Source organism: Azolla caroliniana, unplaced genomic scaffold (assembly GCF_043228905.1).
Source record: "Azolla caroliniana isolate FFs.n. ecotype wild unplaced genomic scaffold, voAzoCaro1.0.p SCAF_16, whole genome shotgun sequence".
In the NCBI taxonomy this organism is placed as follows: Eukaryota; Viridiplantae; Streptophyta; class Polypodiopsida; order Salviniales; family Salviniaceae; genus Azolla; species Azolla caroliniana.
This window is the reverse complement of record NW_028230451.1, coordinates 7,280,280-7,296,891: the sequence shown is the minus strand read 5'-3', so window position 1 is coordinate 7,296,891 and position 16,612 is coordinate 7,280,280. Positions and strand designations below refer to the sequence as shown.

General features: G+C 38.1%; 1 protein-coding gene and 1 non-coding gene across 2 annotated transcripts; one reads left to right on the top strand and one right to left on the bottom strand.

The window, feature by feature from the left end:
* Nucleotides 1-2,479: 2,479 nt before the first annotated feature.
* On the bottom strand, nt 2,480-6,493 carry LOC147853885 (uncharacterized). Its single transcript, XM_087332370.1, has 6 exons — nt 6,398-6,493; nt 6,053-6,208; nt 4,405-4,598; nt 3,095-3,352; nt 2,883-3,001; nt 2,480-2,754 (listed from the first exon to the last, which is right to left on the bottom strand). Exons 1-6 carry the CDS (start codon nt 6,399-6,401, stop codon nt 2,655-2,657), a joined length of 831 nt encoding a protein of 276 aa, XP_087188496.1. The 5' UTR covers nt 6,402-6,493; the 3' UTR covers nt 2,480-2,654.
* A 2,591-nt stretch (nt 6,494-9,084) lies between these two features.
* On the top strand, nt 9,085-9,157 carry TRNAR-CCG (transfer RNA arginine (anticodon CCG)). The gene has a single exon. It is a non-coding gene; the product is annotated as a tRNA-Arg (tRNA).
* The last annotated feature ends 7,455 nt before the right edge of the window (nt 9,158-16,612 follow it).

Here is a 16,612-nt window from a genome sequence, read left to right as displayed (position 1 = left end):
ACCCAATTTTTTCATATCTCTATTACTCCATACATATCCTCTTAGTTTACTAGATGCCACAATGCTCTTGGTCTCCATTGAGCAACCTTACCAACTAAGCTAGATCATTTGGGCTCTCTTTGTCTCTATATATATCCATACAATTAATCATCTCATAAAAACTTGTAATTGTTATATTTGTGTTGGGCAATGATTTCGTTATATAACAAATACAATGTTTTACGTACTATTAGTGCATAGTGGCCCATGTCAAAGACCATAGAATTGGGAATAAGGGAAGTCAATTTTTTTGTATCAAATTGGTCATTTCCCAACACTTGAATTTGTTGCAACAATAAATTTGAGGATTCTTTTGGCATGGTAAATCTTTTAGGGTGTTGTAAGACTAGTTGACATAAGGGTTATTCCTATGGGGGACAAGACATCCGAAGAGCTTAGTTGTGAAAATTGGCACGTATTTTTTTTTCTATGAGTAGTTTATGGCTTTTTATTAAAGCTTTTGACATGGCCGAAATGAGGAATTTGTGGGGAGTGTACTTACATATCTTTACCATGTTGTCCTACACTTTTAATGTTGGACGGGAGAGAACTGTGTCACATGACTTGGCTTATTAGAGGAAGGATAAAATAAATTGCCATTGTCCTTTTACTTCATTTTGTGGGAATCAATAACACATAGTTTTGTTGTTTTCTATTACGAGCATAATTTATCTCGTGAATTGTACCATAGTACTCTGCACATGAGGATTAAGTGTGAGGGTTAATCAAGAGTGTAAAGAAGGGAGGTTTACTTTTAATCTTAGGAATTGAGACAACCCATAAGGGCCAAGTGTGAACTTGCTTGGAGACCTTAGGTTTGACTATAAATTTTACGCCTCACTACCCTCATTGGGACATCATTTGACTATGCCGAGACTATGATCTTGTGGTGAACAAACTCTTGTCGTGAGCGCACCAATACCAAGTACAACTCAATGCCATGGCGGTGGTATGGGATGCCGATCAAGGCTCGAGTATGTCTTGATCCCTTCGGTCAGGGGTGGTCGGGTAGATCGACACCCTTCTTTCTCTCTGTTTTCTTATCTATTTACCTTATATTTCCTTCTATTATGCTTACATTAGGAATGATCTCTAACATTTTCCAATGGATATCGTATCACAATCAAATTTGGGTCCACATATATATTTCACCCCTACATATAACTCCCATCTCATTACATGCATAAAAGCACACACTCACCTTCAATATTATCTCATCCACTTGTATCTCTATGCGACATTATGGTTGCATGATTGCTTTGCTTCGCTCATGTGTGTGCGTGTGTGAAATATATGTAATCCTTTTGGCACCACAAATGAGCAATTATGTCAATGGACAAATTGTCCCATTATATTCATTTCAAATCGCATGGTTAAAACAGGATATGCACAACTTACTGTCCATATGAAAGTTAAAAAAGTACAAAAGGATAAAACTATTGGGTGTCTATAACTACATTATTGGTGTACATATCAGACTCTAAAGACACTTAACTAATGGGAAGCACCCTTTAAAACAAAAAAAGAAAAAGTAGAAAAGAATAGGTTGTATAAGTAGGAAGCCAAATTTTGAGATTTAGGCAAATGCAATTATTAGTGAACAATACATGCAAATTGCCCACAAAAATATAGATGGATATTAAGCATCGGAAAAGACGATCATTTTTGAAATCAGAAAGTCATGTGTAAAGAATCTAACGTTAGCATTCTCCTCTCATTATCAGAATTTATCCTTGACTAGTTTTACTTGTGAGAACATCATAAAATCCAAACAAGAAAATCCCACAAGATTTCAACAAGAGGCACACAAGTTCAATATTAAAAAACAAACGAAATATTAGACAAAAAATCTCCAAAAACTTTGCATTTAGCTTTTCCATTAATTTTATAGCATAATTGGCATTTGTCCTCATAGATGTAGAAGCTTTAATAAATCTCCCTCATAGATAAGTAGTAAAACAATCAAAATTCCCAAATAAGTTAAACCAAGAAACAAGCAAGTTCATGGAGTTCTAAGGTTCTTGGTTCATCATATTTGGGGCATTTTGCTTTGATTTAAAGTTATTTTGGGCACTCACGTGTAAGATAATTTGGATTAAAGATCCAAACAAAAAGTTTAAAAAAAGGTTCATGAAGTGAATCAAAGTAATGCATATGAAATCCCCCTTAGCCCCATAAACCAATCAACAAAAGATCCTGACAAGCTACAGCCTTGAGATAAAGAAGTTCAAACATATTAAATAGGACTCCACTTTGTGTTTTTGAGCCTTTTTCATCTAATGTCCCTCTCAAACTCTCCCTCCTATATTGAATACAATAATGATGGTTGCATGAATCCCAAAAGTGCTTGCCAAAAAACAATGTATAAAGTAGACATTTGTAACCTTGTGGATTGGTAGATAAAGTAGTTTGCTCATAAAAACTTACATTGTGAGATTAGTTTTCAAAGCGTTATGTTGACATAACCAAAATAATCCAAAGCACAAAGATTCCATACATAGATAATAAACTTAAAACGCTCCTCAGTCTTCTCCGTGATTGGATACCAACCAAGAAACCTCGATTTGGCAAATTAAAATCCATTCCTTGTTTGAAGTCCAATAAAATACAAATTGTTACTTAGCTTTCTTTGAATCAAACTCGAGAGTCTTGTACCACACTATTAAGATGATGATAAGAATTCCCATCTCTGTTCCGAGTGCGTCATGGAGAGTGCTAACAAAAAGAAAAAGGATCTATCACTATTGTAACTAAATGTTAAGAAAAAGTAGACTACAATAGAAACTTTTCATCAATGTACATGACTTTAAGTTACCAAAACACGTGTTCTAAAAAGTACTTACTGGAATAGTGGATTGAGCAGTGTGCTTTCTTGATATTTATCCAAAAAGGATATGAAGATTAAATTTACTATAACTGAGAAAATTGGAAATAACCATACTTTAATATCTTTATTTAACACCTGGAAATACAACCATTTTAAGAAGCATAAGAAAATATTGTAGATTAAATGTATATATACAAGAAAATTAATAATGTGTTGGTTTGTTGTCACCTCATAAAGCCTCATTGACAGGATTGCATACTCAAAACTTAACACAATGTAAATGGGAACTTTTCCTGGTCCTTCATTTCCATTTTTGGCGTCATAGGCTGCCTTCGCGTAACATATTGTGGCAATCGGCATACTTACAATGAGGATTATGTCTGAAATGTTTAGACTTGTATTTGCCTTTTTCACACCCAAACCCCAACAAGCAGTACCCAATGTGAGGAAGGCATAAAACACAAAGTTCAAGACGTCATATTCCTCCTTCAAGTCAAAACCAAAACAAAGACAATGAGTATTTTAGTTCACATCCTCAGTGATGCAATTTTCATGATTAATGTTTATTATGCAATGTTCCTAAGCATGTCTACGTAATGTAATCACGAGCGCACTAAAATAGACATAATTTAACAATATAGGCAAAAAACTATTTTTCATCTAATGATCACAAACAAACTATAGGGTCCTATCAAATCCAATTCACCAAATAGAAAACTAAACCAATGAGGACAAGCTAGTGAAGGAGAATGTGTGATGATGTGGGGTTCAATGTCCAATATGTGAAAACATTGAAAGTAACAAACACAGTTGATCTTGTCACCCATGTACCAAAGTTGAGGAAGTTGCCGCCAAGAGTCATGAGGTGAAAGGCCATTATATTCCCTTATCTCTTGTATAACATCACATTGGTATCAAATTGTGCCAAATAACCTCGTAAGGTAGATGATTATCAATTTATTGTTCTAAAATTTGAGATCTTGTCACTCAAAGGACCCCACATTCTCCTACCTTTAAACATCTCAATGACAACATTCAAAATACTAGATTGTTCATTCATAAACCACAATTTTCAAAATTGAGAACCTTTGCATCAATGTTAACTTGGATAATCACATAAGTTGGTTGCCTTCATGTCTAGTTTAGCCTAGATAATCAAATCTAGAGAAGTCAAACGGCATTGAAAATTAAACTTAATGAGAGAAGTTGGTCAATTTCATAAGATGTTGAAGATTAAACTCAAACCACGAAATGTAGAACATGGTTAGTAAATTGTTGCACAATCACTTTTGTTTTAGAGCAAATGTATACCTAGCTCAATAAGAACGGTTTTGTTTGTCCATTTCTCTTTTTCTCTCCTAAACTATGCATATAACATGTATATACACAAAGTCTCTAAACCCTAAACTTACACATGTTATGTATACATCGTCTTAGGAGGATGTTGCAGAAAACCCAAGTTATGTTGACTTTAAATGGTAAATATATAGACCAACATTACCTAGAAGTTGTTTGTGCAAAACATTATGAATACTTACATGGTAAAACCAACGCTGACCAACATGCCATCCAATTTCTCCACAAATCGAAAGCATGATGTATGCTAGTCCAATTATCACTAAAATTGGGCTTGTTGCTCCCAGTTCTTTTAACATAGTGGTAGCATGGTGAAAGACATAAATTCCAATTGGAATCAACACAAAAGCAAATAGGTGTGTAGCAATCAATGGCACTGCAAGTAACATGAATTTCATCGTTATTAAATGGAACATAGAATTCAATACTAGTTACTATGTAGTTTCAAGATTAGTTTAGCACGCAAGCTTGTTTTCTTGCAATTTTAGGTTTTTGTAATGGACTTTGAAATGTATGTGGGATTTCCATATTATAATTAATATAAGTATCATATAACTATTGGAATGGAAAACTAAGCCATTGCCTAGAACCATTCTCGTTGAACCAAGTGAATGGTGGGACTTCAATGGCAACAGACTCTTGCACCTTGGCTTACCAACTAATAAAGCTAGTAGGGAGGGACTTGAGTGTTTAGCTAGTTGTGGGAGTTTTCTCTCACAATGTGAACAATGCATTTGCACATGTGGGCTTACCAATGACAATACAACTAATGGGTTTTTTTATCATAAACCTTAAAGCTATATTCAAGCACCATCTTCTGCTAATACACCATTATGATCCCAATGAAATTGTTGTATAAAAAATTTGTCAAATCACATGCCCAAGCGCCCTTTTATAAAATCATTAATACTAACAAACTCCTAGATTAAAAAACCTACATGTGTTAAGAAAATACTAATAACTAATCCCTTAATACCAATACAAATTTTTAACAACAAAATTGAATCATCCTTTTATATAAACACATAGTTCATATGATGTAGATGTTAAGTGTAATTCCCTTTGAAAAGAGCATCTCTAAAATTAGAAGAGAGAGTGTATGTCATGTATGTTAGGAAATCTCATGAATGCAACTAATTAATCAACATTATGTATAAAAGTTAGACCCTAAAAAGGCCCACTATGACGTTTGAACTCAAAAGTGTTTGTACCAATTAAGTTCGAATTAACCATGTATTCATTGTCTTTGTGCACTCATATACCATTGAAAATGGTCAAATTCATAAAATTAGATGTGATGTGCATATCTTATATTAGAGCATAAGTTAGTCCTGTGGATACGAGCCAAAATAAATGTTAAAACATAGATTTGTTTGAGCAACACTACACTATAAATTTGGGGACATATTTACCCATGAACACAATTATTAATATAGCATGCTCACATGATTTGGCTTCTAATCCTTCGACCTCCACTTGATCTACTAGTTATAAGCTACAAATAGCCAATATAGGACTAACCATATGCATCCCCAATTTGACATGTATTGACTCTTGAGCAAGTTTGATTCTAGTAATTGGTGTTGATGTCATCAAGTCGACTTACAATTAAGAAACCCCAATACTATTTAATATTCATATTTTATTAAAAGTAGTACTTGAGTACAAGTGGTTTACATTATGTAATGTCCCAATATAATCCATGATGTCCAAATATGGTGAATATAAACGTTAAGCTATAAGCGAATTGCACATTTGTGGCAAGAGACTCCTTTAGAATGATGACAACATTTATATTGGATTAAATACCTTTACTATTAATATGTATACCTTTCATGTAGAGTTCAATTTGTTTGCAACGTGCACTAAGGTCAAGGTTACAGTTGCAAGGGGTGGATGTGGTTAATTGGTTGATGAAAATGCCAACCATGGCGGCGACCACAACGACCACCACCCCACCCACCAATGGGAGCCGTATTGCCGTACCTGCCAATGCATGCATGCATCATGTGAGCACAATGTTATATGAATCAACACAACACCTTCATCAAATTTAATGTCCGTTCCTAGTGTTTCAATTGCACATTTGCTCAAATAGTAATGTTTACTAAGGTGGTGTAAGTATAAATGAGAATGAGAATGAGAGAGAGAGAGAGAGAGAGAGAGGTAGCAAACTCATTCTTCGTTATTTCTGTCGATTGATTCTATGGAGAGCGGAAAAAGAGAAAAGAAGAAGAAGACGATGATGAAAATGAGCGAGAGATATATATAAGGGACGAGATGGCAAGATGAGAGATTTTGTCACTACACAAAAGATGGCCTTATCCAAAGTACCACTTTATCATAGCCACAATTCCACACACTAATGCTATCCCTATCCCTCCAAAATATTGTACTCATCATGACCAAATGACTCGTACATTCATTTCGAAGTTTCTAGATAGGTCTCCATGGGGACATTTTCCCCAATAGTAGTTGTAAAGGGTTAATAAAAAGCATTTCCCTTATGGACTAGGTGTTCTATAATATGATCATAAAACAGCTTCTTGGATGTATGTTTGACATAATAGCCCTTACTTGATGTTATCAACATGTGTCACAAGGAATTCATGGTCAACATGCCTCTCGAAATCTAGCTAGCATAATACTCAAAAATACCTCCAAATGTGGACAATTAGTTATTGGGTCCTTCTACCGTGGATTGTTGGTGTTGTGGGGTCATGTTTCAACATCCCGAGTTCTAGTGAGCTATGTTGCATGGCCGATTGCCAATGTATATGAGGAACATAGATCCTACGATTCCGACAATTCACAATATTGTTAGGCATGCACACTTGACAAAAGATACATGTTCGAATAATGTATGTCATTGTGTGGATGCAAAGATTAACACAAATTGGTAGGATTGTGTTGTAGTTGCAATGTCGATCGTAATTTAGCACTCACTAGAGCTCCACGGATCATCGATAGAGCTGCAATTTTCGAGCATTCGGACCGATTACATTATAAAGGTGGAGCTGATTGTATCTAGCTATACTTGATGGTGACCCACTAGCTCCATGGACTCTCATTCCATGCCCACCTACATCCGACTAATCGTAGCATTTTCTTGTGGAATTAACCCCCCCCCCCCCCCCCCCCCCCCTTCTCTTTGTTATATTCCAATCACCCCCAATGCATCCGCATCCCTTCATGTTCCCCACCGAAGAAAGGTAGCGAATAATCCTTCATGTCCCGTACTCAAAACACAATACATTGATATAGTTGAGTTTACATTTTATTATTATTAATGCCCTAACTACTTCAAGGCTAATTACCAATGCAAATTAAGTCTTGTAACCAAATAATGTAAAGGCTTTTTTCTATATATATTTTTGGTTTAATTTGAAGTTTATAATGATACAATTAAATAGAAAATAACCCATTCATCATACAAGATAAATAACTAGATTCGTCCCACAGTGTCAAGTCTAGATTGATGGGGACAATCTATACAAGATGCATTCAAACTCCATTGAAAATTTAGAGAAAGAAGCCCCTAATGCTGAGAGGAAATCAAAGTTCAATGGCAACAACAAATCATATGGTGAGAAAGTATGGAGAAACTTATGAGCACAACCAATTTGTCGATATAAACTTGAAATTAAGCTTTTGTTTGATTTGGCCAACTCTTTTATAGGGTGGCAATTTAAATCCACATACTTCATTTTCTCATTGGTTTGGATTCTTTATCCAATACATACACAATATATTGTCCCAAAAAATCTTTATTTGCAATGATTTGCATCATTGAATTTCCATTAATACTGTATGCAACCATAGTCGTTCCTAATTAGTAGCTAATTCTACTTCTACAAATTCGGCAATGCTTGCAAATGAATATGTCACAAATTCTTGTTTTTGGTATTGTCATGTAATTGCTGCTCCTACCACCATTATAAAGGAAAAGCCGGCAATAGATCCATTAGAATCAATGTCCCCTGCCCAATCTGGATCAAACCAACCAACCAACCAGTGATTTGATTAGTCTTTCAGATTTGCATAGTTTATAAGTTAAGACCAATCAACCAACCAATCGATGTGTTTTAGGTACTAACATAACTAGATCAATGGTGCCCAAAAACATAGTTTATTGAGAGGTTGACTTAAATCCACAAGCTTGTGACATATATATTAATTCTAGTAAGTCAACATGTAGGAATGTTGTATGTATATAGCCAAATAATGTATAGTAAGGTTGAGAAAGGTGGCTACCGGATTCAGGACTTGGGTGTAATGCCATGTTGAGATAGAGGCTAAAATGTCCTAGAATTATCAAGTCCTTCAACATGAGAGAAACCATGGCATGAGCCACAAGAAGGGCTTTGTAACATGCAATTATGTACTGTTTTCTAAACTTTTTCTCCTAGATATAGAAACCATTCTTTGTTTTTAATTCCTTGAGTGTGGGGCCTAATATACCCTCCTCTAGGGCTAGGAATTGTGGGTTCAAGTCCCATCATGTTCGATGACATTGTGCGTTAATGTACACAAGAGTATGAGATGTTTAAAATTTTCTTTTCATACTAGACTTAGACTCATTGGAGAGGAATTCTTCCCATCCATCTATTTTAAAAAATTTCAAGCTAAGGTAAAATATAAATCATCTATAAACTTGGAGGCATACAACTCACAAACCCGTCTTCCATCACTGAAGGCCTCAATTGAAACCACTTGCATCTTTCATATCCTTTTGGGTTATTCTCGTAATAACATATTATACTAACTGTAGCACCATAAATTTCAAGGAAACAAGAATCATCAAAGATTGTTCACTTGAATCAATCTAAATGAGTCCAATATGTTAACAAGAATGTTCACTTGATCATGTGGCCTAATGGACAAGGCGCTTGCCTCCGGAGCAAGAGATTGTGGGTTCGAGTCCCACCATGACCGATGCAAGATTGGAATCATGTTTGACCTCAATATGTCAAGGATAGTTGCTAAAACCATGAGTAGTTTCTTTATTTGGAATAGAGAGAAAATGTCATTCAAAGAACAGGTGAAAATGTCTTGTAATAGAGAGAAAGTGGTTGGAGTGATGCCATACAAAGAACAAGTGAAAATGTCTTGGAATAGAGAGTAACCATTAGCAGACACATTGTAGAGGAACTCTTGCCATCGATAACACGTCCATCTTCCTTGGTTCAGGATAGGGCCTCTCAAGTGGTTGCATCTTTGATACCCTCCTTGGTGATTAACACGTTCGCATTCACAAGTGGAAGGATTGCGCATTCCACTTGTAGAATCTTCTTAAAACGAAGCAAATACACCCTCTCTACAAAAATTGGATGCACTAGTATCACATGTTCCTCAACTTGATGAGAATTTGCAAATATAAAAATACATGATAGATCTACGAGTGGAGATCATTAGAAATCATGCAAGTTTAGACATGTTGATAAGTTAATGTAGGCATAATAAAGTTCAACTATGGCTCAATATGTCACTACTGTGCGACAAGGGAAACACTAACTTAAAGACTTATATTAATTAGGTAAGTTTTACAAAAATATCAGGTGTACTTGTATCCATACTAATAAAATGAGATATAATTTATACTTTGACCCATACGTGCATGTATGTAATTGTGGAAAATGTAGGATAGTGCACATTAGGATAAGTGATTGGAATAACTAACTTATTAAAGTATTCAATACTTGTATTTAAAGTTGATCTAATCTATTCCTCAGTTTGTTCATATGGGATCAAACCATATGTTTATAATTGTGGACAATGTAAGGCAGTGAACTTTAGGATAATGTCGTGGAAATAACAAACCTATTAGGCTTTCATACCTGTATTTAAAATTGATCTACTCTATTGCTTAGGTGATTCACACAAGATCAAACTTCGAACGATAACGCAACTGGAACCATTATCAACACACTACACAATCTAAGCAGCAATGGAATAGAAACATAATAGTTTTAACAATAGAAGACAAAGATCCATAATAACAACATGGACAGTCATGGCAACAATTATAGGGCCATGTTCTGTTAAGGTTAGCTTGGACCAAAATCAGCCTCCATTTAAACTAGTTCATGTTTCTCCATAAGTTTGGTAGTCAGCTATGCACGCGGTGAAACCAATGTCATAAATCTACTAATCAAGTATATAAAAATAAAATTGAAACATATAGGAGATTATAAAGAATAGAATCCACTAGGTAAAACCCAAAATTTGTATTAATAATGTGAAATCTTAACAAATCGTCAGTGTCATATTCTTCATAGAGTCTATTACATAGCAATCAATTCATCAACGTCATTTTCTTCATCATCTTGTGTAGAACTGTCTTCGGCTATACGTGCATTGGTTTCCCCTGTTAGCCGAGCCAACGAAATATCTTCTATAAGCTCATCATCAAGCTCTATTAGCTCCCCCGGTTCGCCGGCTAATGGAGGAATAGGCTCTCAAGAAGCAGGTTGAAACCTTTCTGTATTGGCGAGGTTCTTTGCACCGACCTCCTCATCCTGGTCTGGGCACTCCCACAAAGCCTTAATCCGCATATTAATAAATATAACTTGGTCCTCGTCCTTCTCCAATGCAACTGTATTTCTAAACAGCTTCAATGCACATGCAGACGTAGTTCCTGTGACGTAAGTAACAAGAAGATTTAGTTGTCAAACGAAAAAAAAGGGATTGGTTATCTCAAGATCGTTACCCTAGTTCGAGGAATACCTGTGCCAGAAAAGAGATCTAATATCCAGTCTCCTTCAACAGAAAACATCTCGATCAAGCGCATCATAAGTCGTTGAGGTTTTTGGTATGGGTTGACAAGTCCCCGTTCTGTCGTGGTGACATGTCGCAATTTCCGTGTCACTGTTGGATATACCAACAGATTTGAACCTCCCACTTCATTAGAATGCTCTTTGATTCTCTGTTTCTTAATTTCATCGAAGTAGCCAACCGTTATGTATTCAATGGCATTAACGAACCGAAAAGTTGGCCCTCTATTTACATTGGTCTTGATCCTATAACAAATAATTCATCGAGTTAAGAATAGATTCAACAACCTTAAGAAATGCAATATAGTGAAAGACACCTATAAATAATCCTTACCATGCAAGGTTCTCGATGCCATGGCAACGAGATCTCAAAGCTTGAGCTACCAAGTACCCTTGGTCCATACTATGAAAGACAACTATTCGCCACAAGGATGCGGTCGTTAGCTCAGCGAAATCCTTGACCATCTTCTCCAATTGTTTAAACCTAAACGGTTCATCGTCGTATGATGACCCAGCCATTCGAAATCCGTAAGGAATATCCGCAATCATTAGCGTATATTCCTTCTTTGGCACCTTCTGGATCAAGTCGATGACATCACCGCAAACCACATTGTAGTAAAGATCTCTCGTAATATCTTTTTTGTGGCTAAATTTTTTAAAGGAGCCATCTTCCTCCATTTCGTACGCCTTGACTAAGCGACGCTCCTTTTCTTTTCTGGCTCGCTCGAGATGTGCAAGGAAGGATGTAGGGAAATCGTGTATATCCTTAACTTCTCCTTGTTTCTTGCCTCGACACGGTTTCTAATAGAAGCAATAGGACATCAGGTATTATTATACAAGCTCTACATATGATGAAAGGGCAATGAAAAACCATGAATACTAACCCAATCCTTGAATGCAATAAAATACTCTGATAACGCCTTATACGAAGACGTTAGAGGATAATCCTTGGTCACTTGTTCCCAAGTTATACATCCAAGTTGTTTCATCATAACTTCTTGGATCTTCATGTACACCTTATGACTGTAAAATTAGAAATCAAGATTAGAACTTTGAATTACACCAGATAGACTACAATTTCAGTATTTGAAAGACTTACTTATTGAACTCAGTGACCATTTCTTCAAGGCTTAAATCTTTCGCCACAACCCTTGACAAACCCGACACAAGAAGCTGCTCGTCCTTAATACCTTGCATCGCTCTCCATAGAGACAGCTTCATGTCGTCTGCCGCTTCTTCAATTGTCAAGTCAATTTTCTTGGCGGCTTGTGACTTTAACTCTAGTTGAGGGTCAACCCTACATTTCTTTTGTCGTTGACCCTTTACCTCCTTATTCTCCCACATTGAGAAGATTTGATCTTGTAGGTTCCATACTTCTCCATCTCTAAACGCCAATTGAAACCAAGACTCATACTTTCGAAGACCTTCGGACCTAACATTATCATCTACCACAATGCCGACTTCATGCAGACATTGACGTCGAAGGCCTGGATGTAACTTCACACCAAACTTTTGTTTCACGTCTAAATACTCGTGGTGGAAGAACCGTATACGCTCAATGGACGACATTTTCTGCCTATAGTCATTATCATTATTATGGTCCCATGCCAACAGCTTAGCCTCTTCGGTTGTGAGCCCAACATAAATTTTGCACTCGGCATACTTGAAGAAGAAAGTTGTTGGATGTTCTCTCACAAGTTGCCGACGTGCCTCTACTGAATGCGATCCACCAATGACAAAATAATTATATTGATCATGCTTTCTAATATCAAAATCTTCAATGGTTTCACATTCTTCAGGATCTACCATAACAATAAAAGGCACCACAGTGGCATGAGGATTAATTTTCATTTTTTTCTTGAGATTTTGAACATGCATGCGGTGTGGCTCTCTAATCTCAAGTGGTCGTCGACCTGTTTTTTCATCAATAGGGGGCCGATGGATGTGTGTTATAGGCAAATTAAATACTTGCCCTTTCCTGACCAGTTTCCGTTGCATTAACTCTCTCCTTATCTTATTCTGCTCGGATGACAAAACACCCGAGGCCAGCTCAGCTCCTGGCGTCCCCTTATTATCCTCCTCTTCGTTTTCACTTGTTGAATCCGTATCCGACATTTTGGTTGTCTTCTTCTTTGGTGGTCTTGACTGGACTTTGGATACCCTTTTTGTGGCCTTCAATGGGGAGGGCACTTCATCTCTTAGAGTTACATGGCCTTGTATATAAGGCCTCAAGGTAACAATAAGGTTTTGTGAGCTATCAAGTGCTTTTTTGAACGCTTCTAGCCCACAAGATTCCTTTACTAAAAGGTCTTCTAAAAGGAACACTTTACGTACCCCCTTGGAGCACTCTATCATTACCAGTATGTTGGCCGAATCTGCATCTTCGTAGTCAAATCGTAGAATACGGCCATACATAAATGGGGTTTCCTTTCCAAGCTGCCCCTCACCCTTCTTCTTTGCTGTATACAATACGACTTTTTTCTTTGAGTCGACATATTGCATACACCATTCCTTGTCCGTTAGATCTCGGTCAAGAAGGTCTTCACCTCCAGTAGTGGCGACAAGTTTCTTTTGGCTAACATCATTATGTGGCTGAGATTTTGTCTCTTCGTTAAAGAGAAGCTTTTTTCCTCTCTTCATGGTCTCAGGAGCTACCTTGGTCTGGGCTTCGATTGGAGAACCTTGTATGCGAAGCTTTATTTTCTTCACGGGTCGGTCCGACAGGTTCTCAAACGACCTATTTAAGAAAGTATATGCAAAAACATAAGTTAGGTAGTCACGTAGATTAAGGTTGTATATTAACATGAAGAACAGTTCCCACTAGCAATCCTATATTCAAAAATCTATTATAGGCAGGGCTATTCAACCTAGAAAATATATATCGTAATAAGTAAACAGGGTTATATATTCGTTTAAATAGTAGGTATGACTTATATAGATTCCAAACCTGTATTGAGGAGAATTTGCTATCGTAAAGGCAATTTGTGGATCATTTTCTACTATTTTAAGCTAAAGTAGGTCATAAAACACCTATAATTAGAGCATGTTTTTTTTTAAAAGTAAGGAAAGTCAACATAAAAAAGACTGATTTTGCCAGACAATTTGATATCTTTTCCACCCCATAATTATTTGTTACCCCAAAAACACAATTTTTCTCTCTCAGAGCCTTCTTTTATACAGGAACTCGATACGGCGTATCGAGTTCCTGTTTAATGTTTAGGTTTTAAATGGGAACTCGATACGCCGTATCGAGCTCCTGTTTAAAGTGTAGGTTTTAAACAGGAACTTGATACGCCGTATCGAGTTCCCGTTTAAAAAGCAAAAACAAATTATGAACTCGATACGCCGTATCGAGTTCATGTATAAAGTTTGTATTGTATACATGAACTCGATACGGCGTATCCAGTTCTTGAGCGACGAAACATATTTACAAAAATGTCCACAGTGTCAGAGGCCTACCTAGAGTCCTCGCGCTCGATTCTCTTTGAAGACATGGTTGATCGTGTGGAAGTGGAGGCGGAGATCGCGCTTTCGTGCTTTGTGCTCTGTGTGCTCTGTGTGCTTTGTGTGCTCTCTACGTTCTGTGTGCTCTGTACGCTCTGTACGCTCTTGTGAGTGAAATATGACGAGGTCTTTGTTGGGAGACAAGGGGCCGTCAGTGCGGAAGATCAAGAAGCATTCGTTCCTTCTCTGTACCTGCGTATGGCTGTTACTAGGTCGTTGCACACAGAGAGAGAGAGAGAGAGAGAGAGAGAGAGAGAGAGAGAGACAAAAGACTTTCTATTCAATAGAACAATAATACAACATCCAACCTTACAAAAAGGTTACAAGGTCACTATATATAGTGACCGACTTAGGGCAACTACCCTTTATGCTAATTACATAAATGGCCAAAACGGGATAATGTGAATACGTCCATTATACACATGTATTCGACACTCCCCCGTAATGGGCGTATACATGGATTATCTAAGATTACAGGTATAGACTTAGGTTCTCGGACATATCAGCTTTGTTCGAGTCGGCAGGGTCCGAAGGCAGAAGACCGAACTGGTCGGGTCGGAACAGTTGAAGCCGATCATTAAGGAACTGATGTCGGTTGTCGGGAACCATCCTGCTCTGTGTCCGGCTCTAACCGGACTGGTTTGTCGTTACGCCCATCTGATGCCGAAGAGACCGAAAGCGGTCTGCCGAAAGACACTTGGTCATTCCATCTGCGACATTGTCGGTTGTGGATATTTTCTCTAGACCGATTTTCCCTGAAATGACGCAGTCCCGAACGAAGTGATATCGAACGTCGATATGTTTGGAGGCGTTGTGGTGAACCGGATTTTTCGACAAGGCAACAGCACCTTGACTGTCGCTGTAGACAACTGGAGCCGAGTCATGGTCGACTTGTCGAAACGTGTGCGCCAGCCGACCGAGCCACAAAGCTTCTTTTGCTGCGTCGGACGCAGCTACATATTCTGCTTCGGTCGTTGAGGTCGCTGTGCACTCCTGAAGTTTCGACTTCCACGAGATTGCTCCATTGCCGAATTTGAAGCAGTATCCGGTTGTTGATTTCCGACTGTCTATACAGCCGGCAAAGTCCGAGTCGGTGTAGCCGACTACGCCTGAGGTTCGGTTCGGACCGAAAAGAATGCCATGGTCTTTTGTGCCAGCCAGATATCTGAACACATGCTTGACTGCGTTCCAATGCGATCGGCCAGGATTGTGCATAAATCTGCTAACGACTCCTACGGCATGAGAAATATCAGGCCGTGTCGCGACCATCAGGTACATAAGGGAGCCGACTGCCGGTGCATACGGTACCGACTTCATATCTTCCCCCTCCGGACCGGATGTCGGGCAGTCTCGCTGAGAGAGCCGAAGATTCATGGGGAGCGGGGTTGAAGCAGATTTGGCTGATTGCATGTTGAAGCGTTCTAAGACACGTCGGATATAGTCGGTCTGGGACAGAAAAAGATGTCGTTTATCGCGATGCCGACTAATCTTCATGCCAAGGATGTGTCGTGCCGGACCGAGGTCCTTCATGGCAAACTTCAACCGCGATTGCCGAATGAGATCGGCAAGTTCGCCCGCGTGGCGTCCAGAAATTAGCATGTCGTCCACGTAAATGATGAGGAAGATGGGTGATCCATCTTGAGCTGTGTTGGTAAAGAGACAATGGTCCTCATCGCTTTTTGAGAAGCCGATCGATTGGATGAAGTCGTCGAACTTCTTGTACCATTGTCGCGGTGCCTGTTTGAGGCCGTATAGACTCTTCCTGAGTCGGCAGACTAGATGTTCTTGGCTAGTTGCCACGAAGCCTTTTGGCTGCTCCATATAAATTTCCTCTTCAAGATCACCATGGAGGAATGCTGTTTTGACATCTAGCTGAATCAGCTCCAAGTTGTCGGCTGCCACTACGCCGAGCAGAAAACGAAGGGTTGTCATTTTCACCACTGGTGAAAAAATCTCGTCGAAGTCGACGCCATATTCTTGTCGGAAGCCCTTCGCAACTAATCTGGCCTTGTACTTTGGGGTGGTCGAATCAGACGTCTCTTTTAGTCGATAAACCCACTTGCAAGGAAGAGCACGTCGGTTCCTAGGTAATTCTACCAGATCCCAAGTCTTG

Excerpts from the sequence above, each read along its gene's own strand:
- LOC147853885 (XM_087332370.1), bottom strand. Across the intron at positions 3,353-4,404 it reads GTCAGCGTTGGTTTTACCAT|GAGGAATATGACGTCTTGAA; the intron begins GTAAGTATTCAT and ends TTTGACTTGAAG. Across the intron at positions 2,755-2,882 it reads CTGCTCAATCCACTATTCCA|CACTCTCCATGACGCACTCG; the intron begins GTAAGTACTTTT and ends TCTTTTTGTTAG.